This window comes from Dromaius novaehollandiae, chromosome 19, assembly GCF_036370855.1.
Source record: "Dromaius novaehollandiae isolate bDroNov1 chromosome 19, bDroNov1.hap1, whole genome shotgun sequence".
Lineage (NCBI taxonomy): Eukaryota > Metazoa > Chordata > Aves > Casuariiformes > Dromaiidae > Dromaius > Dromaius novaehollandiae.
The window spans coordinates 6,951,127-6,976,658 of NC_088116.1; the positions used below are offsets into that span (position 1 = coordinate 6,951,127).

Below are 25,532 nucleotides of genomic sequence, written 5' to 3' on the forward strand. Positions count from 1 at the left end.
TCACGGGGTGTAAGAATCAATTTAATTTCATGATTCAGTTATGTGAAATCAAAGATGTTGTACAGTTTAATTAATCAGTACTTACGGTAAAATAGGGTTTTTTACTACAGCAAAATAAATAGTTAACAGGCAAAGAAGTAATTTACAACTTAAATTCTGATTAACAGCAATGAGCTCCACAGTTTCATTTTCAGTAATACTGAATTATTAGTGGACTGTTGAGAAAACCAAAGAAGTTCTGATACTGTGACTCTTGCCAAAGCACAACAGCCTATATTCCAATTCATTTTAAGATAGTATTTTGATTAAACTCTCCTGTTTACCAATAACTTGTTCACAGCTCCTATTTCCATTCTAGCACTGTCCAAAGAACTGGCTCAATAATAGTAACTTGGAACTTTCCCCCCTTATCTAGGTCTCTCGCTGCATCTTGTTCCTTGTGTACCTATCTCAGTCATGTCCGTGGGACCAGAGCATCTCTACAGTGCAGTGACGTCCAGGACCAGGCACCCAGAGCAAGTACCAATCCCATCTGGTACTGCTTACTAGAGGGATTTAACTCATGTTTAGCCAAAAACTTACGTGGCATCTTCCCAGCTCGGCGAGCGGCACCTCACAGCTCACTGTGCACAGTGACTTGCCCATTCTGAATTTTAAACACTGGTAAGATACTTGGAGGTTATTCCTATGGCAACTGAACTACCTTACTTTCGAGCAAGACAAAACTATTTACTGTTTTACCTACAGGCAAGTCATTTGTCTAATAAAACATTGACAATGTCTTAAAGCAGTCTTAGTTATCCAAACACTAAAATGCAATTCCTGTAAGAGGTGCTCACAGATTCCGGTATCTACCCAGCCTACGCTATGGCTATGAGCAAGCCACTCTCCTCCTGCTTGCTAGCTTCTAGGTGGGTATGGAAATCCATCTTACCTGCCTTACGGGGATTCTCAGGATTTGTTTGCAAAAAAGCCCACTTTAGTGGCTTGACAACAAGATGGCATATCATTAGAGATACTTTAGTAACAAATGCACCAGCAGGTCATTCTTGAGTACTTAATCACTACAATGATCTTTTCTGAAAAGAAAAAGAAATTCTGTTACCTAGGCTTTCATGTGAATGACTAAGATTTCTTTCTCCCTACACACAGAGAATGCAGAACCAGTCACAATTAGGTTTATATTAATCATTAACAGCATAACAAAACCCAATAATGAGATTTTTAGGAACTTCTTAGCAAGGGCATACCATACACAATTTTATTTCAACATGGCAATTTATACAATAGCCAAAAGTCTGCTGCTTTTTCCAGGAAAATCTGTACCTGGATATCAGAATTAGCACCTACTCTTTGTAAAGAAAATAAAGACTTTGCAGTATTATTTACCACAAGCACAGGTCAGATCTTAAACAGTTTGGGAGCAGTACCATGTGGATATACTAAATCTAATTTCCTGTCATCAGCTGATTAACTCATTGCTTCACCTCATCAGGGGAATTTTGGTAACCAGGTATCTCCAAAACACAGGAATGCATAGTTCATGAGGCTAAATATATTCAACAAAAAGGGACAAATCACAGTTTTGGTCTGAAATTATTGCAGTGCAAATTTAAATATCAGTGTTTTTAAAGCAGTGGAACATAACAGAGAGGTAGGTACTTTCCTCCTTGATAATAAGAATTTAACATTGCTTAAGAGTTGTTTAAGCCAAGTAGTTTTAGAAGATGTTAGATATCGCAGGTACACAAACAAGACATGGCACACGATTAATTGGAGGAGATTTAAAACGATATATAAAATGTTTCACTGGCATAAAAAAGTTCTACTGCAAGAGGTTACTTTTTGCAGAGGGAGCTATTATTCTCAGCTTGAAATACACTACACGCTGATCTAAAGTTTTAGTGCCATAAAGCCTTATTTACCTTGATGCTCAATACTTGGCAAGGTAACTTCCTTTGCTAAAGAGGGTCACTAAAGATCAGAAGAGTGACATTTTCATGAAAATAAAATGCACTTTCCTGCTTGGAGCAATGGCTCATGCTCCTACTAAAAAGCAGCCTCTAGTTATACGAACTTATTTATCTACCAGGATTGTCTAAAAAAGCAACCAGGACCTAGCCCACTGACAGAAAAAAAAGCTACTCTTTACCCAACTCTGGTACTATTCCCCTCCTCCCGCTTTTTGTTCCACATTATGCAGTTTTATTAAAAATATTTCCTCCCATTTCTGAAGCCTGGCTTAACTTTCTCTTCAAAAGGAGCAATATCAGCACTTAACGTGCACCACTGAAGGTTATCAGGTGGACTGACAAAGCAGAGAGGATGTTTCCATGAAGAAATACCGTATTTCGGGTAGTGCTTTCTTTTTATAAAGAATAAATTTAAAGACAATGAACATGAAGTTTTTGAATCATTACAAGAATATCCTCTGACTGCAATTCATGAGTTATACCACATAGCTTATTGAAACAGTAACAGTGTGCTTGCCTTTATACTGCAAAAGGATTCAACTGAAAGGTGCTATAATGAACACTTTCCTATATCATTTTCACTAATACACAAGATGTCATGCACAGTTGAGACGTTAAATTTTAAACCTATTTACAATTTTACATATTTTACAATATATATTTCATCTTTACATCTACAGAATAAATTCAGACTAACATTGGTACCTTTCAAGTTTCTGCCAGAACTCGAAGTTTTCTTAGGTTAAACTAATTATTAAAAAATGTGTAAGTGCATGCTTAGAAGGAAGCTTTCAGGAAAAAGATGTCAATGGACTAGTGTTGCTTAAAAATTACACTGGTTTGTGTAGAAAATTTAAGTTCAGTTCAAAAACCCACAAAAGCCTAATAGAAATCTACTTTGACTAAAATAAATACAATTTATTACACTTAACAAAAAATGTACCTTTAAAAATGTACTGATTTAAACTCATTTGATTTTTACCCTTGAATTTACTTCCCTTTCCAAGTAGCAGATAGTACTAGGTGAGGACAAGGATGCCTTTCAAAGTTAACACTGATAATTATCCTGCATAAACTTGAGGCTGCAGTGGTGGGGGCAGCTTGTCATTCTCCACATTTTCAGAGTCAATAGCTGCTAAGGCTTGATTTTTTGGTTTTATTTCTAACGGATATTTCTCAACAATATCTTGGACTTCCTTTGTAATTCCATCAGTCCAATCTATCAGGTCTTTCTCAAGCTTCTTGGCTTCACTGACAATTCTTTCCTGTCTCTCATTCAACTGAGATAGGAGATCTAAGTTTTTATACATTTGCTTAACACCCAGGCACATATCAGGCGACCAACTGTCAGATTCTTGTTTCTTCGGGGATGTCTGACCAGACATATAACGATCAAAATCCTCTTGGCTCAGATTTAAAGACTGAGCATCCAGCTTTTCAATGAAGGCCACAGCGCAACACTATGAACAGAACAGAGAGCGAGTATCACTGCAGGCTACAAATTGGAACTTGTGCTCTACTTTTTAATCTTGCAGTTGAACCAGTAACGTATTATTTTATTTAACGCCTCAACAGATCACTTCTGAAGACCTTCTCAGGCAGCCAACTATACCAGACAGTTCACATATCTCTCTCCCCTTCCCAAAGTTCAAAGTAGTCAAAAACTCAGAGCACGATATAGGAAGATACTATTAGAGCTGAACACAGACTGACTGGATAACTTGCATTACAAACCTCAGGGCCACTGCATTTTGGAGGTGAGAGATCAGAAAGAACAGGACATGATGACTAAACAAGAGCATCATATTAATAGTTAATAATCTGATCAGCAGAGATCTGTTATGTTCTCTGCTCATCCTTCCACAGGAAGGAATGCTCAGATGCCCATCTCACCTTGGGGATGCTCTTGTCCTACCGAAAGGAACATTTAATATTTCAGGTATTCCATTTAGCTACACATTTTTCTAAAGAATTGCTTTAAGATGAACTGCAGAGGAGCCAAGTTCATAATTCTTTCTAATATAAACAAGCACGTAAATAAATGCCTCCTGCAGAAGCTTTAAAAAGCCTATTTACTTCCATACATTAATGGCCTAGTTCTGCAGTCCCTTCACAGGATAAACTCCTATGGGCTTAAATGGCAAACTTTGCATGCGTAACATCTGCACTGCCCGAGCCCAGGATTTAGCAATAGCAAGTACTTATCTCCTTACAGAATAAAAATGTGCTCAAGTCTTAGCATCAGACTGTTCAATAAAGTGCTTCATACTGTAAAGAAAGCAAAGCACAGGTTCTGGTTTGAAAAGCAGAGGTGGAAGAGAGAAGAGATATAAAGCGAGAGCGCTTGCTGTACCCTAAATGCTCCGAGCCACTATTTCAAGAGCAGCTTTAATTTTCCTTCTACAATTTTATGATGTATTTGCCTTTACTGCCAATTCCTCCCCATCCAAATGGAAGGCAATCTTGTATAAAGCATCAATACCATTCCCACACTTACCAGATTGGTAAAATAGTAGCCATCTTCTCCTGTCATTAACCTGCTTGGATTGCAGAAGCGTGTTATATACTGGATGTTGGACTGCAGGCGGGGTGGGTTTCCCTTCAAAACAATGTATATAAGTGTTGGAAGGAAATCATCAGCAGATGCTGGTTCATTTTTTGTAATTTTAATAGCATTAAATATGTGCTTGCTGCACTTGGTGATGCATGCTAATTTATCACGAGGGACACGCTTTGAATCCATTTCAATAATATCTGTAAGACAAAAAGGTCCTCAGATAATTAAAGTCACATTAATCATACACTTAAATGAGTAGGACATTTACTGCACAATGCTGAAATTGCACTAGTTTTCTCTATAGTACTTGATATTCCATGAAAATATCTATTTATCTGACCTTCTGTTGGTTCAGTCCAAGCATCTCAAATAGATTAAGTCAGTCTGAACACTTTTGCAGCAAGAATTATTCCTGCTTCACAGATTAACTAGCCCAACAAAAACACAGACTACTGCAAATCGAGAAGTCTGGACCCCTTTTCTCATTACAGCAGAAAATAATCTCCATGAACAACAGTTCTGAAATTTAAAGCTGTAAACTTTAAAAAACAAACAAACAAAAACCCCTAAAACACAAAAAACTTTTTAGTTCACAAACCTGTAATTGCTTTTACAACCATATCAGAGACTTCTGGAATTTCTTCGTTGACAGGAACGCACAGCATTTGTGGAGTGACCCAGTGCAAAGCCCTATGACAACGGGGGGTGGTTAAAACATTCAGTGCCAGTAACATTCAGGCATTTGAAACCAGTTGCTTCTTGAATTAATAAAATGCATGAGAAGCTTTTTATTTAAACGAGGCACTAATGCAGTTATAAATCAATTTATTCCACTGAAGTAATCTATTATTTCAATTAAAAAAAAATCATTTTTTGCTATAATTTAACAAAAGCACACCAATAAGTTTTCCTAGTATAGCACCTTTCATTATTCATTCTATTCATTCATTCTATTTCTTAAATAAAATATTAACACTTTTTAGCTAAAATGGTTGCTATTTTTGTCCGCCCAGCATGAGGTTTTTAACATGCTTGTTTCAGAGACCACGGACAGCACCATGGAGTACTCAACTCTTTTTATTTCAAGCGCTTACCTGATTCTCTTTTGGACAGCAAGATCCTTCTTCTCATCATCAGTTGTTTCAGGACAAAAGACATATTTATATTGTCGAGTCATAATGTATTTTTCGATCTGATCCATTGCTTTCTCAACTTTTTCCGGGGGCACTGGAAGGTACAAATTCCACACACAATATAGTAGTCCCACATGCACAATATAGTGTCCCCAATATAGTAAATAAAGTATTGTAAGACTGTTTTGAAGATTTAACACAACTTACTCAGAGTATCACCAAATCAGTACTGTTGACTTGAGCAAGGTATACCACATAAGCATTCTTGAGTTAATAAACAACTCATACACTTAGAATATTTTCATTCTCTACAGCAGAAGTAACAATATAATGGTGAGAACACCGCACTGACATGACTACATAAGTTCATGCATAGCTTCACAATGAAGCACGTTCATTTAGCAAATTCAGCACGTGAATTAGGTTCAGTCATTTGTAGCTTACAAGAGCATTTCTTGAAGATACAGTTTTTGAGAATAAATCCAGTGAGGTTCTCCAAGTCCTCTGTTCATGCTCACCACTCAAAGGAAAAAAAAAAAATCTGGCTATGTTTGAGGTGCGCCATTTGCATACCAGGCACATAAAAGTAGCCTGCAACAGAAACACTTCCCTGTCAAACCAATGAGAATTTTACCCATTGACTTCTTGGGCGCTGCAGCGTAACATAAGGATTACAGCCTATTAGTTGGGTTGACAAATAGGCATTCAGCCACATTTTTTGAGGAATATTAAATTTTAAAGGACATGAAATGAAAAAAACTGAGCCACATTTGATTGAAAGTTTAAAAAAAGCTGTAAAAGCAGATTTAGATTGCAGAACTTTAAAGAAAGCGCTACTGGGAGTAGCTCTAATTATGGCACTAAAAGTTGTTAACAGCATTTCTTAGAGGTGGTTAGGAAGCATTTTGTTTCTACTGGGAGGTGCAAGAGGCTTTATCCTCAAAATGTTACTTTTTCAGCAGTAAGATAGGAAGAAGAGGAACACAATACCTTTCCAACGTGTCTGTAATTTCTCTGCTACATTTTGATAAAAGTCTTGGGCACATTCAGATTGTTCCTCAATACTTAAATCCTGTAACAGAAAATTGACTAAGTTTGCATGTGCAGGAGAAACGACAGCAATGTCTCTGACATTCTTTTATGGAAAGTGTCCAGCTGCAGTAATAGTCTGAGAATGCAACTAAATCCTCAGAGGTGTTTATGTTGGCTAAATTATATTCAAAACACGAGAAAGCAAGACATACTAGCTCCTTAACATATAAAAGATTTATATATTTGCTGAACAGATATGTATTTGCAGTGGAATTGGACAGATGCAATGCCCTTCTCCCAATCACACCTCCTACTAATGATGTCAGGATAGCGCAGACTATTTGAGCAGAATGCTTGTTCCCAATTTTGTCACTGGAACTTTTTAAGATGATATGCACTATATCAAAAGCCAAGAACTTAAGTTATAAATTTGAAAGAATATTTATACAGTAAACGCTTCAATGACAATGTTCCTGTGAAATATATTCACAATGTTATTTGTGAAATAACACTGCCTTTTAGGCATTAACTAATTGAGCTACTGAAGAACACAGAGGCTCACAGAGTTGATATGAATTTTGCTGAATTTCCACTGGCCAAAAACAAGACAGTCTCTCTGAACATGAAGTCTCAACTCTGATGACAGTGCTGCATTTTGGGCTTGGTTTAAATGTAGTAGCAAATTAAGTCTTGAGAAGGACTTCTCTTTGAATAGCCGAAACTCAGAAGGAATCAGGTAGATAAGAACACCTTTAGTGTTTATAACCAATAATAGCTCTACAATCACCACAAACTCTACGTGCAAAGTGAATCAATTCTAAAAAGAAATACTTCAAGGCATTTTCAAAGCGGAGGGCATGGAAGGTTCCATCACAACTTCCTTTAGTTTCCAGTTAAATTTGAGGATCCCATTTGAGTAACTACAAACTAAATGGGAAAGGCAGTAAAAAGGAGAGGTGCCAAGTACCAAATCCTGCAGGACTCCTGTAGGTGGCACTGCAGTCACATTAATACTTCAGGGAGGACAATCTAGTTTTTACAGAGAGAATGAAGAGGCATCCCTTGTTGGGGGGCCCCACGATCAAGTCAAATACCCTCCCGAAAAATACAATATCAACCAGCACACGTCTCTTCTACTAACTTTGTAAGTTTATAAACCTAAGATATCCAAACACTGACTATGGAATATAGTATAGTTTTCCCAAATCATTTTTATCTAACATTATTTGTCCATCAGACATGTCATCTTTCAGAACTAGTTTCTTAGAGATGCAAAGGACAGTTCTTTCAAGAAATCTGAAATATTGGAATTTGGGGGTTTCTTTGGTCATATGCCATACCAAATATATAGAAACAAGGTACTCAGAATTCAAGACTGCCATTAGATCTTCATTCCACTAAGCATGCCAGCCAAAGATTCCTATTTACAATATCTAAACACTGCTGGAAAGAATGCAGTATTTTCTTCATCTTTCCCTAATTTCCTTATTTTATTTTTGTAAGAGACCTGCAAGACACTTACCCTTTTATGATTCATTGTGTCCAAAAATAATTTACATTGTTTATAGATATCTTGTCCAGGTTTATGATATGTCTTGAGAAATTCTATGAACTCCTTGGATACTCGATCTGTCTCAATGCTAGCCTGCCTGTTTATAGAAGGGCTGGGAGCCTTGGCTTCCTGGATCTCTGCTGGGAAAAATTTGACACAGTAGATTATACTTTTGATACATGTTAAACACTTCCCGAATTCATACACAGGTGTAAGAAAGTTAGATTTCTTTTTTCAGCTTCATAGATGAATAAGCATTCTATTTGTCTGAAGAAAGTGTTAAATGTGAAATGCTGAAGATTATTAAATATAACTGTAGGAAATCAAGTATTCCAAAGTGAAACATTTATAGCCAGATACCCATTTACACTAATGGCCTTTTCATGCTAGCAATTTACCATAACCTGGGCTTGCTTTCATTCCCATGTAAGATCCCTCCACACAAGATCCAGGCTTCCAGGTGTGATTCCACCGCAGCTTAAACTAAAGGAGTGGTCCCATTCGTTCTCCCTCACCTTTACATCCCTGCTCCTTCACATGCACCAACACTAGCGTTCATTCAACTGGCTGATGAACCAGCTCAGGGAGAAGTACTTGGGAGCAGTCCTAGTCAGCAGTCTTTCTCACGGTTATTTTTCAGCTGGATCAGCTCCCTGAGCTGGCTTACGACCAGGTCACGGGAACACCAGGAGCAGCACGAGCCAGGGAATGGGAGCACGAGGCTGGTGCAAACACGGCAGCCCTGGTTTGGCGGGGCCGCGGCAGAATCACCCTGCAGTGTAAATGAGAGCTCGGCCACTTGTGTTTCAGCGAGAGCAGAAGCACCACATCTGTCCAAGGAAGAATCCACCTGGCACTCGAGAGCGAGGTAGGAACACAGACTGCACACAGCACTGGATGCAAGTTTATAAAGCTGCAACCACAGGGGTTTTCCACACAGGCACATCTGAATTTCTGAAAAGGTGTACATTGCAAGTCAAGTGTACAGATCTGGTATCTTCACTATCCAAGTTTAGCTCACCCACCTTTCAACTTGCCAGCCAACGCTGTTCAAAATGAAGGATTGAATAGAGATGATGTAAATGAACATGATGAAAAGCAAGCAGCAAAGAGACAGAAAACATGAAAATACTCATAATCAAAATGATACAAGCATATCTTCCAATCTGAAAACACTAACATGCAGAACAAAATTTGTTTCAATAAGCATACATGCAGAACTTCAAAGTAAAAAAGATATATTTCATTGGGATTAGTATACTTAAGCTGGTATGCTTAATTTGGATTTGAGGAGGGTTACTAGTTTTTCTTCTGTTTTGTTATTGTTTGTTTTGAAAAGATGCAGAGCTACATTAAATTCAAAGCTGTATGACCCAGTGGCTAGGAAACAACTGATCAATTGGCCAAAGAGCAAGACTTGTTAGAACCTCCAGACTCCAGCATAACCTTCTCGGGATAATAATTTGATTAGACACTATTAATGCATGTATGGTATTTAAGTGATAAGACTGAAGAAGGCTTTACAAGCATTTAAATTCCAACTGTAGCAATCAAGATAGCTAATGCAAATCAGTCTCCTTTCTAATTATACTAGAATATTTTTTCAGAGGGTTTTTCTTCTAATCTTCTTTACAGTTAAGATGCAAAGCAGAACGCCTGTTCAGTATTCAAACTGAAGGGGCAACAATTATTTAACAAATTTAGATCAACACACAGTAAAGCATCACATAACCAGTCAGTCAAGAGTATTGTTTCCAAATAATTAAAACTGAAAACAGGTCCACTTTTGAAAGGGTAGCAATTTCAAGGTTTTTTTTTCCACAATGAATTAATGATTTTATTTCAAAGAACAGCTAAAGACTTATCTCCATATTGAGCTCATTACATTAAAAAATAATGAGCCTCATGTGAGCTTAAGGAATAGGAATTTTTTAAGTCATAAATTTCAAGTATATTGTTTTAGTTACTAAAAGCACTAAGAAAATAAGAATTGCATGTCAGAATGAACAGTCTTTTCAATGAGTCACACCAAGAACTACACATAGATACTCAGAAATTCTGCGACTTTGTTATTCTGTTTTGAAATCCTGATTTGGGGAAAATGAATCCGCACAATATGCGCTGATTACTGAGGTCTACAGGAACATATGTAGTTTCAGCAAAACAGTATTTTCAGCTGTATCGTATATTCTGTAACAACTAAGTCAGTCTACCTACAAAGAAGCTGATTACAGAAAAGGAAGTCCACCTGAACAAGTTAAAGAGAACCTAGCAGAAAAGGTAAGCCAAAACAAACAGCAGGGGAAGTTAAGAAAGGATCATCTTTTGCAAAGAACCAACACTATTTACATTAGAATCTCTCTCAAGGCATTCTACGAAGGTGCTAGTTGTCACAGCAGAACGTAAGCACTCCAGTGATTTCACTATGGTTGTGCCATGGTTGCAGACTTGAGTCAATGTAAAGAATATGAAAAAAGTGCTGTCGTTGGTTCTGTTACACACACCCATTCATTTGTTTATATGATTAGCAAAACAAAGACACTGTACGTCTTGCATTTTCTTTAATTGGCAGAACTTGTCAAAAGCAAGTAACAACAGGTAAGATCCTAAACCTGTTCACACCATGGGTTCTGGTGCCTTTTTGGTTTAAGGGAAACCAGAACATCCTCTTCTCTCAATATGAAATTGTCATCTTGATTAATATACCAAGTGCCTGAAGATGTTTCGATAATGCAAGTGTTCTTGAAGTGTGAATTATTAAATTGAAGTAGTTTCAACTTAGAATTAGATTTCTAATGGGAACCTGGAATTATTTTTCCTATAAAAAAATGAAACAGCAAAAAAAAAAAACCCCAGCTGCTTCTTTCAGAAAGCTCTTTTTGAAACTGCATAATCCTTCAGATGACAAGCTAAGGCAGAGCCCAATGCATCATCAATTTTATTCCTGTACTCCCCCCACCAAAAAGCGAAGAATTGGTTTAGAGATTCAAGTTTGCTTCAGAATGCTAGATTTGCGTTTTTGTCACTCTCATATTCAATAGCACGGGTTATTACTGGCACAACCCTAGTTTGTATTTTGCAAAGCTCAACTAAGTAAGCCTACTAAAACCAGGCAGACAGCTTGCTCAAGCTGTGCTGCATTACCTTCAGTAGGGGAAGCCAGTTCCCAGGAGGGAGTAAAAATTTCCTTCAAGTCCCTGAGAATGTTATCAGCATTTCGCTCCCTCCCAAGCTGTCCTTGTTTAATGACTTTCTCTTGAGCCACTGAAATAAATGCAAAAGCAAGCAAGACACCAAGAGCAGGAGCGTATGAGGCGAGACAAGTGAATGGCACAAAAGAACAAAACACGAGAAGTGAAAATGAAGATTAAAAAAAATTTAATACATCACAGAATGCCTCATTTAGCCAGCTGGTGCTCATGCACCAAGACAATTTCTATGGTGAAATTCAGGTATATTTACAATTTCTCATCAAGGAAATGAGTTGTCTATAAGGTTAAGACACACTGATTTTGCTTTTTCCTCTGGAATTCCTCCTCGAGAGTCAAGCGTTTTTTCATTTGTACCCAAGTCAAAGCATGCGATTCATGGAAGTTACTGCCATGCAAAGGCATCAGTGCCATTAATCATTTTTTCCTTGCACACATGCTCTAGAATAACTATTCAGCCAACAAACTTCATATTCACAGCCCACGTACTCTATTCTAGTTGAAGGTAAACACTGCAGTTTCCTTCCATATTTATTCTCATTTAAAGGTACCCTGCTTACACATTCTAATTTTCCTACCAAAGGTGCTTGAAGTGTTATTGTGGCAGCATCACCCGACGCTTTCTATCAGCATTTCTACCACATTTAGACATATCAGTTTGTTCTAAGTGACTGACAGTTGGTAGCTTTTATCCTGTTTTCTTTAGGAAGATTTCCCCTTCAAGTCCTAAACCACAGGATCACACAATGCTTGACTCATGATTCTAGCAAGAATGTGCATCACAGGAACAAGATACTTCTACTCAGCAGTGCTGTGGCAGTCTACCACCGCCCTCAAGAAATAAGTTAATACTACATTTAAATGGAAGAACTTCTTTATCACTTTAAAACTGCAATGTGCACAAGTTTAGAAGTCCACTGTTCTACTTAGAAGATTATGGTCACCAAAAAGCTCACATTTTTGTGTGTTTTCAGTAGCACTTCACATATAGCATCCACTCTCCAGAAGCATCACTACTGCAACTTTTTCAAATATATCCTGCATCCAATGCTTTTACACTTAAGTTTGAACTTAGAAGATTTGACTTTAATTTTTAAAAGAACAAAGAGAAATTGATGTAAACATCTATACTTTTCTCTAATCAACCCAGCTTTTAAAAATCAACATTTTGAACCAAGAGCGTCCAGCGTTATCTTGGCATAATTCATGAGTTAGCTAGTAGCTACATGAACATCTGCTGGAACACTATACATTCCATGCTGTGTACCTTCATAAGTTATGGAAGGGAAGATACAGAAGCATTTTTCAGAACTGTAAGTGACAAACCAAAAGTTCTCGGGATAGGAAAACCCCTACATCTTCTATAAATATCTCTGTAGTAGTTTACACAGGAAGAGCAGGAGACTTGCCTTGCTTCAGAGCTACAGGAATTCAAATTTTTGAAAATCTTTCCTCCAAAGAGTTCTCATGAAAACAGACAATTCATTTTCTGCTTCTTGGGACAGCTAGCAACTTTGGCCAAGTTCCCATCTATGTTAGGATGACAATCATGACCATTTAAAGATGGATACCACTGTCCCCTGTCTTTAACAGAGTACAGCACACACACATTGTCTACTGCTCCTGTAACTTCGAGTTCCTTTCAATTCTGTTCCCTCCGCCCCCAATTGCAGAGAAGGGGAAGGAGTGTCTGGGAAAATTATTTCTAGACTGTTCTTATCAGTTACATAAATCCAGGAGTTTACCCACACAGCCATAAAACTGACAGAATTATTTATGAATTAAATGTCGAATTCAGAACCCTCTAAAATTTTATCAGGCACTCAAGTTTTAAAGACATGCACAGCAAAAATGACTGGTAAAATACTTCTAACAGAGTATAACATGGTTTCTGGAAAATACAACTGATCAAATTCAGAGCAGTTTTCTATTTTTTAAGCAGTGAAATATGTAGGTCTGGGGCTATGCAAGTAATGCCACAAGCCCACAGTTTATACGACTTATATTTTAGTAGAACACATTTGTCAAAAAATACTTCTAACTTCACATGTTGTACAGAACCATTAAAAAACAAAGGAAGAAAGTTACCCTTCTTAGCTCCTGTTCTGGAAGAAGCAGTGAAGAACTTCTTCACAGTAGTCACCTTTCGTGTTTTCTCATTGGTTTTCTTTTCTTCAAATTTGGAAAAGGTCAGCGACTGTGCCCCTTGGGTACTCTGACTGCTGGCATATGCTTCTTCCTCCTCACGCTGAAGCCTAGGATTAGAAAGACGTAGGTCTAATTTAAGTGGTTAACACCAGCACAAACAAGTCAGTTTCCTGTGCAATAAGTTACTCATTTGGCATGCCAACTCTCCTCTGTCCCCACCTTCATTTCTAGCTGCCTATCACACATCTCGCTGCATTATGCTCCCTCTTTCCCCATTGTTACAGTGAAAGCGAGGGAAGGCTTAAGACAGCCAGGGTGGATTAAACAGTAATGTCAGAAGGGAGAGACTGAAACGCCATCACGGTCACCTTCCCCTCATGTGATGACCTTCGATCTTACCTTCACAAAACTGGGTACTAGACATTACGAGGGTAGAGAGGAGGGAAAAGACTGTGGAAGAAGAGAAAGAGCACTTCCATCGGTCCACTCTGTCACTCTCCGCTCCTGCTCCCATCCTGGGTTTCACTGCATCTATCATCAGAAGTACTTTCTGTGTTTTGACACGTCTTTGTCACCCAACACACGATCCCTTTCTACCCTAAAAATGTTTTTGCAACCTTCAAACAACCCCTCTGCAGGAGAAAAACAAACATACTAGCCCTTCAAAGGCTACTTTTCTTCTTACGCAGGAGGATTAAAATGGGTTGAATTATATTTCTTTTCAAGATGGTAAAGGGTCAAGTAACTTTCTTTAAATGCTCATCCAGCCCAGGATGGACTATAGATGGTCTTGCATGTGTAACCTCTTGAAGTAGGAACTATGTCTCATCTGTGCTGTAAAGCCTCTCCGTTCACTGAAGCCAATGATCACAGCTTGTTTCTTTAGCATTTCCTTACTGAACAGTTACTTATTAAGGAATTTCTTAAATGCCCAGTATTATTATACCTAGACATTATAAGACTAAAAGCATAACTACCTGCTCTACTAATGTGGAAGCTCTTATTAGCTGTTTAAGCCAAATGCACAATAGAGGAAAAAAAAAGTGCCTTCCATACTATATACTCAACAGCTCAGCTGGCAGCTTCTAAACAGGCTAGAATAAAGCTTCAAGCACTTCATTCTACCGATCCTTGCAGCTCATCTGTTCCAGTGACAGATGGGAAGGAGAGATTCCCTCTCTTCCCCCCTCCCAAAAAAGCTACTTCAAGGCCTAAGGGAAGAGGATTGAGACTAGTTAGGTACCAGATAACTTAGGGCTTAGAAACAGTCATCAGTCTGGACTCAAGTTCAAAAAGCTTCCACGGATGTGACCTTCTACAGGCAGGCCAGTGTAGACACTGCATTTTTTTAAATGCTCTTGGTTAACTTATCACCAGGTAACTCCAGGTCACTGAAAAGGTTCCAGATTCAAGTGCAGATATGCTTCTCAGGCATGTGTGTTTTTTCCTAGATAAAGTTCTGGAATACGCCACCAATATGTTAAGGCAAGCAGATGCAGAGGCTCTGTGCCAAGGTGAACAAACACCTCGGGCAGCTCAAGCTAACTGCCAGGCAACCCAGCACGGACAGCTAAGAAGCTGATGTGGCTACATGCTCCCCCACCTCAACAATTCATGCAGCCTTAAAACAGTTAATTTTCAGGGGCATGTCATGTAACTTACACCTGGAAGTGACAAGAAGGACAGCTGTGGTACCATATATATTCAAAGGATATTTTGCAGTTTCCCAGGCAGGTGATAATGCTTTTATTTTCTACCCAAATCCAAAAGAAAGCAGTTGTAGCTGCTCTTATTTTCTCACTAATGCACAGATTCCCTTCAACCTCCATTTCAGAGTCAAGCATCATGCACACTAGAAAACTAGACTGTTTTGCAAAAAAGTTTGCTTGGAAAAATAGCTTAAAGCATTGAAAAGCTGTGATTCCTTTGGGCTTACCCTGCAGTTTAACTGACCACAGACAAGATTGAAAACAGTTTTTTAAGGAATAGCTGAAACGTTAACCCATTGTGCTGGCTACATTCAAGACAATAACCCCTGTGTCTCCAGAGGCAGGGTTGTTTTAACCAAAACTGTCGTTTTCACCCTTCCAACTGCTATTTAGAATTACAGATTTCAGTATGCAGATTAGGTCAAAGTATTCGTTGAGGGGTTTTGGAGGATTTCTGGTTTACATTTGTAACTTCACAGACTCTCCTTAGAAAACTCCTAAATTAGAATGCCACAAATATTCAACTTTGCACCAAAAGAAAGATTTTAATTCCTGCTGCAAAGCTCAAATTTGACAACTTATGATGAAACTGAGCCAGGGCAAATACAACTTAAAAACAGGAGACAGGAACAGTGTTTAATACAGTCATCCTACTGTAAGAGAGGAAGGAATAAAGAGGCCTCTTTACCGCTCTGCCAGCTCCCAGTCCTCTTGAATCTGTTTCTGCCTGGCCTTATGGTATTCCTCTCTCCAGCACTTGGAGCAAAAACCCTGCCAGGCAGGATTGCCATAGTAACCACAGCCCTTCTTGCACAGCAGCTCCGACTGATCCACATGAATTCCTCTGCGTTCAGACTTCAGGTTCATTTTCTTCCTATTTGAAGAGAAAAGGGTTAAAAGACAAACTTGATGCTCGACTGCTAGCAAGACTTTCTTTTGCAGGCTTGTCTTTTTGACACAAGCCACCTGCTTTAATTATTGGCTACTCCCATAGTAACAAAATAAAGGCCGGAGGAGGAAGGGCTCCGTTATATAACCGTGCAGCACCAAAAGCCGGCGGCAGCATTTGCATATGTTTGCATAGCTTTGACCTGTAGCCAGTCCTAGGCAGCTGCAATAGCGACTGCAACCAAGAGGCTCTTGGTGCCCACACCATCACTGAGCAGAGCCTCATCTGCCAATGATCCAGCTGTTGTCTCTCCCCCTTTTCTTTATTTGCTTGACAGTAGCTATCCCACGTGCCAGCTTGCTTCCAAGGGCATTTCAACTACTTCATCCCAATTCTAAATGCTGGGTTCATTTTAGGATAAAAGCAGGATCACCAGCAATAGCAAGTTTAAGATCTGCACATTAAAACACTGGCACTTGGACTGCAATACTGACATGTACCCACACTAGACTGGAAGGCAGGTCTTGGCCACCAAACCCAACCCCTTTCACTCCTGGGAATCACAACAGAGAAAGCTTCGCGTAAGCTGAGCGAAACCTGAGCAGTTCCCATTCTTGCTCTCGCATTCGTAACCAAAGGCTTCCCTAGGACTTCTTTCCTCTAACCGGAAAATCAGAAGATTTTTAAACCAGAACTATTAACGATAAAGGCACACCACTTGCTCTTAGGTCAACATTCCCCCGCGGTTCGAAGGCTCTGCCTCCCCTCCAGCAGATTTGGCTATTACTCAAGATCCCATGAGGAAAACAGAAAATACACTCCAGTCTTAGCAAGATGAAAAGTACTTTTTTTAAATGAAAAAAATCGACAACAGCAGCCTTTAGAGTAATCTTGCGTCTCCCCCAGATGCAGAACATCCCTTAAGTTCATATATTCGAGCAATGGGGATCCCTGGCTGTCCCCCTCTGCCCAGCCGCCCCTGGAAGCGCTCGCGCTCGACACGCTCCGGGAACGCCAGGGAGTCGTCCTGCCGCTCTTCAGCAAAGCGGATCCGAGCAGTACCGCTGCCATCACCACAGACAGCCGTCTGCTACGGGAAACGGCAGCAATTTTGTTCCACGCTGAATTATACATGACCAACTATTTTGAAAAAAAAAAAAACATTTGAAAAATGCTAAATGTTTCCTGTTAGTCTAAACAAGTTATTTTAAGTAAAGTAACAGGAAATAGATATGACTTTCTCTGAGGGGGGAATCAATTAAATATTCCTAACATTAAATATATTTCCTAATATTAAATATAAATATCTCTATTTAAATATTAGGGCTCCCTCCTCTAACTTGTTTCCCCCTCCCCTGTGAAATAGTAATGAGTTTCTAGAAATAATCTGCAAAGAGTTTCACTGTAGAGACCTGTATTTTAAGGGAATCGGTCTCTTAACATAACTTGTAAAGACTCAGTTTCTAATTTGTACAACTGAGAGCTGCTAAATACATCCCCCTTCTCTTTCCCACAGGAAAATCTGACAGCTGGACAGCCATTAATGGACTTCTGTTAGTACAGACCAAAGAGAAGAAAGCAAGGCTTTAAATACCAGAGACAGCTTCTACTGCCCTCATTCCCTCACAGATAAACTAATATGGGAAAGTAAGTACTTCGCCTTCACACGAATCTCGTGGTTTCTCTTCTATCGTCATCTTTTTGATTCCTCAAGCACGGTCATTTCACTGACCGTAAGGGTGCACAGGACAGCTGGCCGCCGAGCTAGCTAGTGACCAAGAAGTTCGATGCATCTCAGTTGCACAGCCTGGAGTTACATGGAATAACGAGGAGGAAATTGCACGTTGTCGGCATCTGCCAGTGCCATCCGTCCTTGCAGGCCCTTTCTCACCACCTCTGAAAAGAATGGGGAAGCAAAAGTCTGCAGCTCTTCTAGAGCTGCTCCTAATCTGCAGTTTAAGGACTGCTTCTTAAAAACAGAAGCTGCAGCAGTATGTTTATTAAAGACTCCTATTGCAAGTGACTGTACTAAGCAATCAAAAAATTCACACCATGCAGTTTTCAATATTGCCATCAATGGCAAAGCTGATCTCTGAATATTTTAACTGTAGGTTATAGGGAGCTTTAAAGACAAGTCAGACAAAAACATTTTCATACCATGAGCTCCAGAGAAGTCTTACAGAGGTCTCTATCACCTGAGGACATAATATGCCTTCTCACTCAGTAAAATGAAATAAGTTCCATCAGTTCTGCAACTGTAGCCTGTAGACCAGTTTCACAAATTCCGGCGTTGCACTCGAGCTCAGCGAGCTCAGCCCAAGCAGCTCAGTGCTTGGGACCCTCGGAGATTTGTGGAAAACCAAAGCAGAATGAAATACGCCATCTTGCTTAAATCCTGTGTCAACATCTTGCCTTCTGAAATCTTAACAGCATATTCCAGCTGCTATGCTGGTTGTGCTTTTACACGTCCACTGCCTCTGTGCAGATGCACAAAACCTGGCTTTTTGTACCTACAGACCTTTAATCACATTTTAGTGCCACAATTATTTTTGGCATCCTGTTAATCCTTTGTGCACATCAGAACTAATAATAAGGTTCTGTTCAGCATCAAAGTTCAGCATCTTTCCCTGCAGTAAGGAAAGCGGGTCTCTTGTTAATGAGATTTCAGGGTTTTGCATTCTTTTGGGAGAGACTTTGAGAAAGCTGTGAAACCAAGTCAGGGAGAAAGCAAGCAGTTCCCTTTCCTCCCCTTCAAGTGTTTTAGATTGCAGTTACATCACTTTTAGATTCAGGGACAAAAAAGGTCACTCTGAATCAATATGAAAAAAAAGCCACATGCTGCACTTGAAGTGAAGGTTTTATTCTTCATTTAAAGACACACTACTATTTAAAAAAAAACTCCACAGCCATTTTTTTGCAGGTCAGCATTTATACTTTAACAAATTGAACAATTCAACCAGTTTATTTAAACTGAGGATCTTTAAATATGGATTTAATAACCCAGCTCAGGTCAACTCTGTGCAACTAAATCACTGTGTGTTTCACCATCTTCCATTCCTAGAATAGGTATATTAGAAGCTCTGAGTATCTAAAATGCTTTTTTCCCTTATCCATTCCCTTCTCTCCCTCCAACTAAAGGTATATCATTTCTTATTCAAAGATCAACTCCTCAATGCCTTTGTACGGTCAGACCTTTTATTTGCATTCACGCTCTGCATAAAAGCCAGACCTGTTCAAAGTTCACTTCTGAGTAACATAATCCTAAGGGATAAACAAGTTTGGCTTTCCCTGGAGTTGGAGAGGCAGGCAGCTCTGAACAGCTCCCCTACCACCTGACTGCTGAGAAGTCAGGAAAACATGAGTAAAGAAGGTAAGAAAAAAATTCCACTTGTTAAAAGAGGAAAAAAGAAAAGAAAAAAAAGGATCATAAAGTACCATAAGATCATAAATTAAAGTTAACCGGTACAATTTGGAAAGGTGCACTGCGCCAAACATCCCTTTCTCATCTTTTGCATCTCCATTAAAAGGCTTCGCAGCAGTTGCAAGAAGCACCAAGCCTCCCAGGAGCAAATGCCTGCAGTTGATAGTATACATGTACTGCTATTCCGGTTTGCTTGACAAACACTTCAAATAATTCTGCCCTGCATCTGATCAGTTTGTGCGCTCTGAAAGCAGAAGTAACACCTCCTGTGCCCATCCTCACAAAATACAATGATAAAGAAACTTCTTTTCAGAGTTTCTGTACCAGTACTAACCCTCCTGGAAGGTTAATATCTAGGTTAATTAGTAGCACGACTTTGGATGTATTTATTTACAAGTTTATAAAGTCCCTCTCCCCTTGTTACTTATTTGAAAGTAAAAGCTTGTTCTCTCCCATTTTCTATCTTGTACTTACACCACTCGCGTTCCCAGGCGGGAACCCCCCAGCCTGACGCCCGAACGCCTCGCCACAACGCCAGCTGCCCAGGGCTGCCTCTTCCCACGCGGCTCCAGATGTGGCGCTTTGTTTTGCTGAGCTGCAGCGAGAGCAGACGAATACTTGCGCACCACTGCCAGATGTTGCATACGACGCACGTTACGTTAGATATATCAGAAGGGCTGCACATCGAAGGTCTCTGATGAAATCTCAGATCACCTTGTGTAGCTTTTTCATAATCATCTTAGAATTTTCACGGTTTTGTTACAGTATCCAGCAAGTGAAAAAATTATTGCAGGTTTAATTCAGAATTAGCTTCTCACTTGCTTTAACGTAGTTCATTCCAAAACTCACTAATACAACTTCCTATCAATGTGTTTATTTTCCTTTTGTATTAGGATAATTTTGTGTTAGGATAATTTTACAGTTTTCCATGTATTCATTAGTTATAAGCCCCTGTTCACTTACAGCAAACATTTCAAAGAGTATTATACCAACTCACAGGTTTCTTGACACTTCCTCACACCCCTAGATGTTTACTGTCAAGTTTGTCATCCAAGAAGAATATCCGATAAGCCACAGCTTACTTTAGAAAATGGAAGCTCAATTTTTTAAGGAGGATAAGCCAGCTCACTGCCCAGCAGTTCCCCTCCGTGACTTTGTCAAAGTCACAGCTGAAAGCGTTCGTGGAAACAGTACCGGGTTTCAGCGACCACAGACATGGAAGCAGACATCTGCGCCAAAGCCAGCAAAACCAACTCTTCTGCAAAAGGCTGCGGGCCTGCAGCCACACCACTTTCCCCGAGACACGTGCTTCATCCTAGCAGTATCTCTGAAGACTTACTGAAGACCACCACAGAACGAGCAAGGCACAGGAAACACGCATTTTGGTACAGGCGTTATCAACGAAAATGAACTAAAACGTTATGGTTGGGGAAGGCTGGGGGAGGAGGAGAAGTAGCAGCTTTTTTTTTTTTTTTTAAAAAAAAAAGCTGTTCTCCATTGACCTGAAGTGCAACAGTACCCATTGAATACAAGTGCTCAATAAAGCCCTTGTAATTGAGAAACAAGGATTTTCAGTTTCGGCTGGTGTCAGGTCTCAAGAGCCCAAGTTTCTCTTGGGAAGCGAGAGGGGTACATCTAAATCAACAAAGGCATTTCATCAAAATGTATGCAGGCTGCAACGGCCGTCTAACGACTGGCTGGTGTGATCTGCAACGCGAGGTCCCCACATGCCACGGGGACACTGCCGCAGACTTCAGAGCACCACCCATGACGGTCACCAACACTCAGGCAGCAACAGCTTGCTTAAATCCCACTTTCCCGTATGGCTCAAACCCCAAGTACCTCCAAGTGGACACCCGGCCACAGGCATCTTGACTGTCCATTGATGGAAACAGTGAAGCCGATCAACAGGGATGCAAAACTAACCAGACTGCACTGACACAGAATTATGCAGCCAGATACTATTTTATTTTATTTTATTTCTCCGATGATCTTCCATTAAATTCCCATGAGACTAAAGATGCAACCTTCATAATCTGTGCTATTTCACAATTAAAACCGCAGCATAAGAAGAGAGCTCAAAAGTTTTCAGACACTTGAAGATTACATGTGACATCTTGATTTCTAGGTCAGTTATATAACAAACAAAACTAGCCTTTACGTTGCCCCAAAGCTCGCTCTCCTCCAATTTTAATTCCATAAATCCTTAGGCCATTTTTGTCAGTATTCCACAACAGGCACCGCAGTAGCAGCAATTATTCCTCTCTGTATGAGTCTGATGCCTTTTGTATCAGCCGCAGAGCTCTTGACAACAGCAAGAGACTGACTATATGCTAATTTTCACACCAAACAGATTACAAAATGGCTGCAAAAACTTATAGTAAACCTATGAAAATAGCTATGAGAGCCACAATGAAGAGCAAGTGCACTCTTCGCCTTTATGTAACACGAAAGAGGGGCACCTTCCACCAAAACAGGATCTGTCACAGGACTGATTTCACGCACACGCAGGCGGGACCACGCTTACATAACGCATTCTTTCCAACGCTAAACCAAAGGCGAGTTTCATAACACATTAGTGTTTACCAAGACTACAGGTACAGCCTTGGCCTCAGGGAAAGCATGGTTTGTGAAACGAGTCTGAGAAGTGGTACAGCTTCTTCAAGAGTTCAGACACCACTGGCTTGTTCTGCTTGTTCCTTTCCAGCATGGAGCCATCACCACCTCTTTACTTCCTACGGACAGACTAGGCAAACAGACAGCTTCACTGTCAGTGACGATTGTATCACTGTCACAAAGATAAAACACTGACTTACTCACAAACTATTTATGAGTCCTGGATTGCCTGGGTCATCTTTGCATGGAAGAGCTAGTTGGACAAGCCCGCGTATCACAGCTGAGTAGGAAGAGGCTTCACTTAACCAACCCATAGGCACCTTCAGTAGGATGTGACTGTAAGTCAATTTATAGCTATTACAGGCTATGAAAAAGCAGTTTCTGAACAGCTCTGCATGCTAACCCTGGAAATGAAAGCAGCGGCTTGGCAAGACTGCTTTATAAGGAAGTTTCAATAGTGGTACCAAAGTTGATTAAAACACGTGAAGCCTCCCTATTTTTAGATATGAAAGACTCAAAACAGGCAGGCTGGCTTGAAAGAAAACATCAAAGGGTTCCAAAAGAGCATTTTCTGAACATGCGACACAGTATCAAGCACTGTGGTCTGTCATAACAGCGATCCCCAGGCACGGGATTTTAAGGCAAGAAAAGAAGAAAAGCTGGGGAAGCCTCCACACACATTCCTCAAAATGACAGGTGCTGTTCTGTATTTTGCAGGTGGCTGAGCAGTACACCAAACTCCACAGCAGATCACGAGCAGTGAGCCCCACCCACGGCTATTCGCAGCATACATGTAGCTTTAGTTACTGAAAATAAGTTTACAAGGTAGACCATGTCTACTAGGAAGCACATCAAAACTCAGAGGGGGACACAAGGTATTAGGTTTAATTATAACTTCTGCCTACAGAAAAATGTCCTTAAAATAACATGTCTAGCCACCAATGTCTGAGGCTATTACAGCATCTGCAAGGAGATGAATAGCATTATTTTAAAAGCAAGGGAAAGCATCTCTTTGCATAAGCAGTGAAAAACATCACCACCACCAGCATCTGAAGTAGGAGAAAGTCTTTCAAGCAACACCAGTTTCAAGCATCAACATCAACCCGCAAATTAACCAGATAGCCGTTCTGCTGTTTCCCATCAGCTAACCACTTCTTCCAAAGAGCAGCCACTGCCCCGAATGCCACCAAATTCTTAAGAGCCATGTAAGTGTTGAAAAAGCCATGATTCATAGGCAACCCTGAACCTTTGGGTATGTAATTAGCATAAAGCTAATTAAACGTGCATTAGTTTCCTCCAAAGGAAAGGGTGGGGCAATATAACCTAAGAGACTTGTGAACAGAAAGCACAAAAGTCATTACAAACTTAAGAATTAGGAAAGACTGACACAGAAATACAGTAGCTATCCTTGTGGAATAGATTGCATGAGTCTTAACTATTCTAATGTGCAACTTCCTTCCAATTAAGAAGTTTCACCTAGAACAATTGTTTCCTCATATACACAGAACAACTTAATTAATGTTCCCGAGGAAAAAAAATATATAGTTTTAACTGGGATGACAGACAGCTTGTTTGGTCACTTGAGAACAGCCATACAGCTTTGTACTACAATCGGCAAGGGAAGCTACAACCACTATTAAACATCTGAAGCCCAATGGCCAGGAGACTTTGCAACAACCTACCCGCAGAGCTCGCGGTTTACTTCAGCTCAAGAAGCAACTTTTCAAAGACCAGTTAAAGCATTTCCCTGCTCCAACACAGACCTCAAGCCAAGATTTTATTTGTCCACATTGAACTCTTAACTTCTGCCCACTGCAGAAGTTAACTCTGCCCAGCAATGACTGTCCTGTTAGGCATAGCACGTATTCACGAATTGACAGACTATATCTCAGCATCTACGTGTGACTCATAACTGCGCCTTTAAATGAAATCACATCCAAAAAAATTGCTTTGTACTGTTTGACTGGGAATTCAAATTAAAATAAGGATGCAATTATCTAAAACGTCTAAGATCTCTTCAAAAACATCAGCTATTGGGTGCTTCATATGCAATGTATTTTGCCAACATGCCAGCCTACCGCATTATTTGCCCACTTGGGTACAGATTAAAACTAAATTTGCTAAAAACCTTAGAGAAAGCCTTCAGAATATCCCATGTGCTTTGTACCTGACTTGGTACTGACAGTATCTGAATGGTACTTCACAAGCATGATTAGGTGGGACATTTTGAAGGCCAGTTTAGGTCACAAGGAGTCCATCAAGAAAAAAAAAAAGCATACTAAAGGGTTATATAGCAAACAGCAGGAGGGAAACAGGAAAAACTGCTATAGATTAGACAGCACTGCAAAACAAAGTTAAAATAGATGAACTGCCAGAATCATGGACTATTTTGATGCTCATCATCAGCTTACTTTGTAAAGTGATCTTTTGAATTGGTATATTTGGCTTTATGCACCTGTTTTTTTCATTCTTCTGGGTATTGCTTTGCTTTTCACCAGCAAAACTTTCCATCAAGTTACAATCCCCTTCCTAACCCTTTCCCCTGCAAAACACTAGCACAACCCTGCCCAGAAGGCCAACACACCTGACTCCTGAGGCGAGCGCTGCTCATGCGAGGTGCTGTTTCCCTTCAGGCCGAGGGACCATCAGCCTCTAAAACCCCTCCTGGGCCGAGAGGGCCCTCAGGTCCCTGGAAAACCCAAACCTGCCCGCACAGGTCCCGGTACCGACGTGAGGAGCTGCCAGCACAAAGCGCCGCTTCGAAGCCGGTTTGTAACGCCGAGACTGAACCGGCGCACCGGGACAGACCGCGCCAACGCCCGGCCGGGGCTGCCGCCACCGCACCCGCTTCCCGGGGCGCGCAGAGCCCTTCCCGGCGCCGGGACAGGTCGGGCTGCGCCTCGGCCCCACCTCCGCCTGCAGCAGCGCGCCGGGTCTCCAGACGGCAGCGCCCCGGCACGGCACCGGGCAGCCCAGGCCGGAGGGAGGCAAGATGGTGCCGGCGGCCCCCCGACAGGTCTTCGCGCCCCCGGAGCGAGTCGCGGCCCCCCCGGGTGCCGCCCGGGAGCTGCGACGCGCCCGGAGCTCCCCGGCTCGGGGTCCCCGGGGCTCCGCGCCACACGAGCCGCACACCGCAGTCCCCCCCGCCCCGTCTCACCGGGGGCGGCGGCGCGGCCCTCCCGCCCCGCGCGCTGCTCCTCCCGCGGCGGCGGCAGCGGCGCGGCCCTCCCGGCGGCCCGGCGCTTCCTCCCCTCCGCGGCGGCGGCGGGCGGAAGGGCGGGCGCGTCACTTCC

At 40.8% G+C, this 25,532-nt stretch overlaps 1 protein-coding gene across 4 annotated transcripts; it reads right to left on the reverse strand.

Annotated features, from left to right (window-relative positions):
* On the reverse strand, positions 1 to 25,532 carry RABGEF1 (RAB guanine nucleotide exchange factor 1). 4 transcript variants are annotated; one of them, XM_064523328.1, is made up of 9 exons: positions 25,397 to 25,532; positions 16,002 to 16,187; positions 13,545 to 13,711; positions 8,218 to 8,387; positions 6,654 to 6,735; positions 5,625 to 5,757; positions 5,129 to 5,220; positions 4,471 to 4,727; positions 1 to 3,433 (listed from the first exon to the last, which is right to left on the reverse strand). In XM_064523328.1, exons 2-9 carry the CDS (start codon positions 16,178 to 16,180, stop codon positions 3,035 to 3,037), a joined length of 1,479 nt encoding a protein of 492 aa, XP_064379398.1. In that variant the 5' UTR covers positions 16,181 to 16,187; positions 25,397 to 25,532; the 3' UTR covers positions 1 to 3,034. The 4 variants fall into 4 exon arrangements, with proteins under 4 accessions (XP_064379398.1, XP_025961407.2, XP_025961406.2 ...); XM_026105622.2 differs by lacking the exon at positions 25,397 to 25,532 and adding an exon at positions 24,824 to 24,985; XM_026105621.2 differs by lacking the exon at positions 25,397 to 25,532 and adding an exon at positions 20,098 to 20,282 and having other exon boundaries at positions 8,218 to 8,384.

Bases quoted from the DNA above. Each gene is read 5' to 3' on its own strand.
- RABGEF1 (XM_064523327.1), bottom strand. From the start codon at position 20,267: ATGCAACATCTGGCAGTGGTGCGCAAGTATTCGTCTGCTCTCGCTGCA. The intron at 13,712-16,001 runs GTAAAGAGGCCT...TTCTAATCCTAG, and splicing joins GACTGGGAGCTGGCAGAGCG to GCTTCAGCGTGAGGAGGAAG. The intron at 5,758-6,653 runs GTATTGTGTTCC...TGTACCTTCCAG, and splicing joins ATTACAGACACGTTGGAAAG to TGCCCCCGGAAAAAGTTGAG.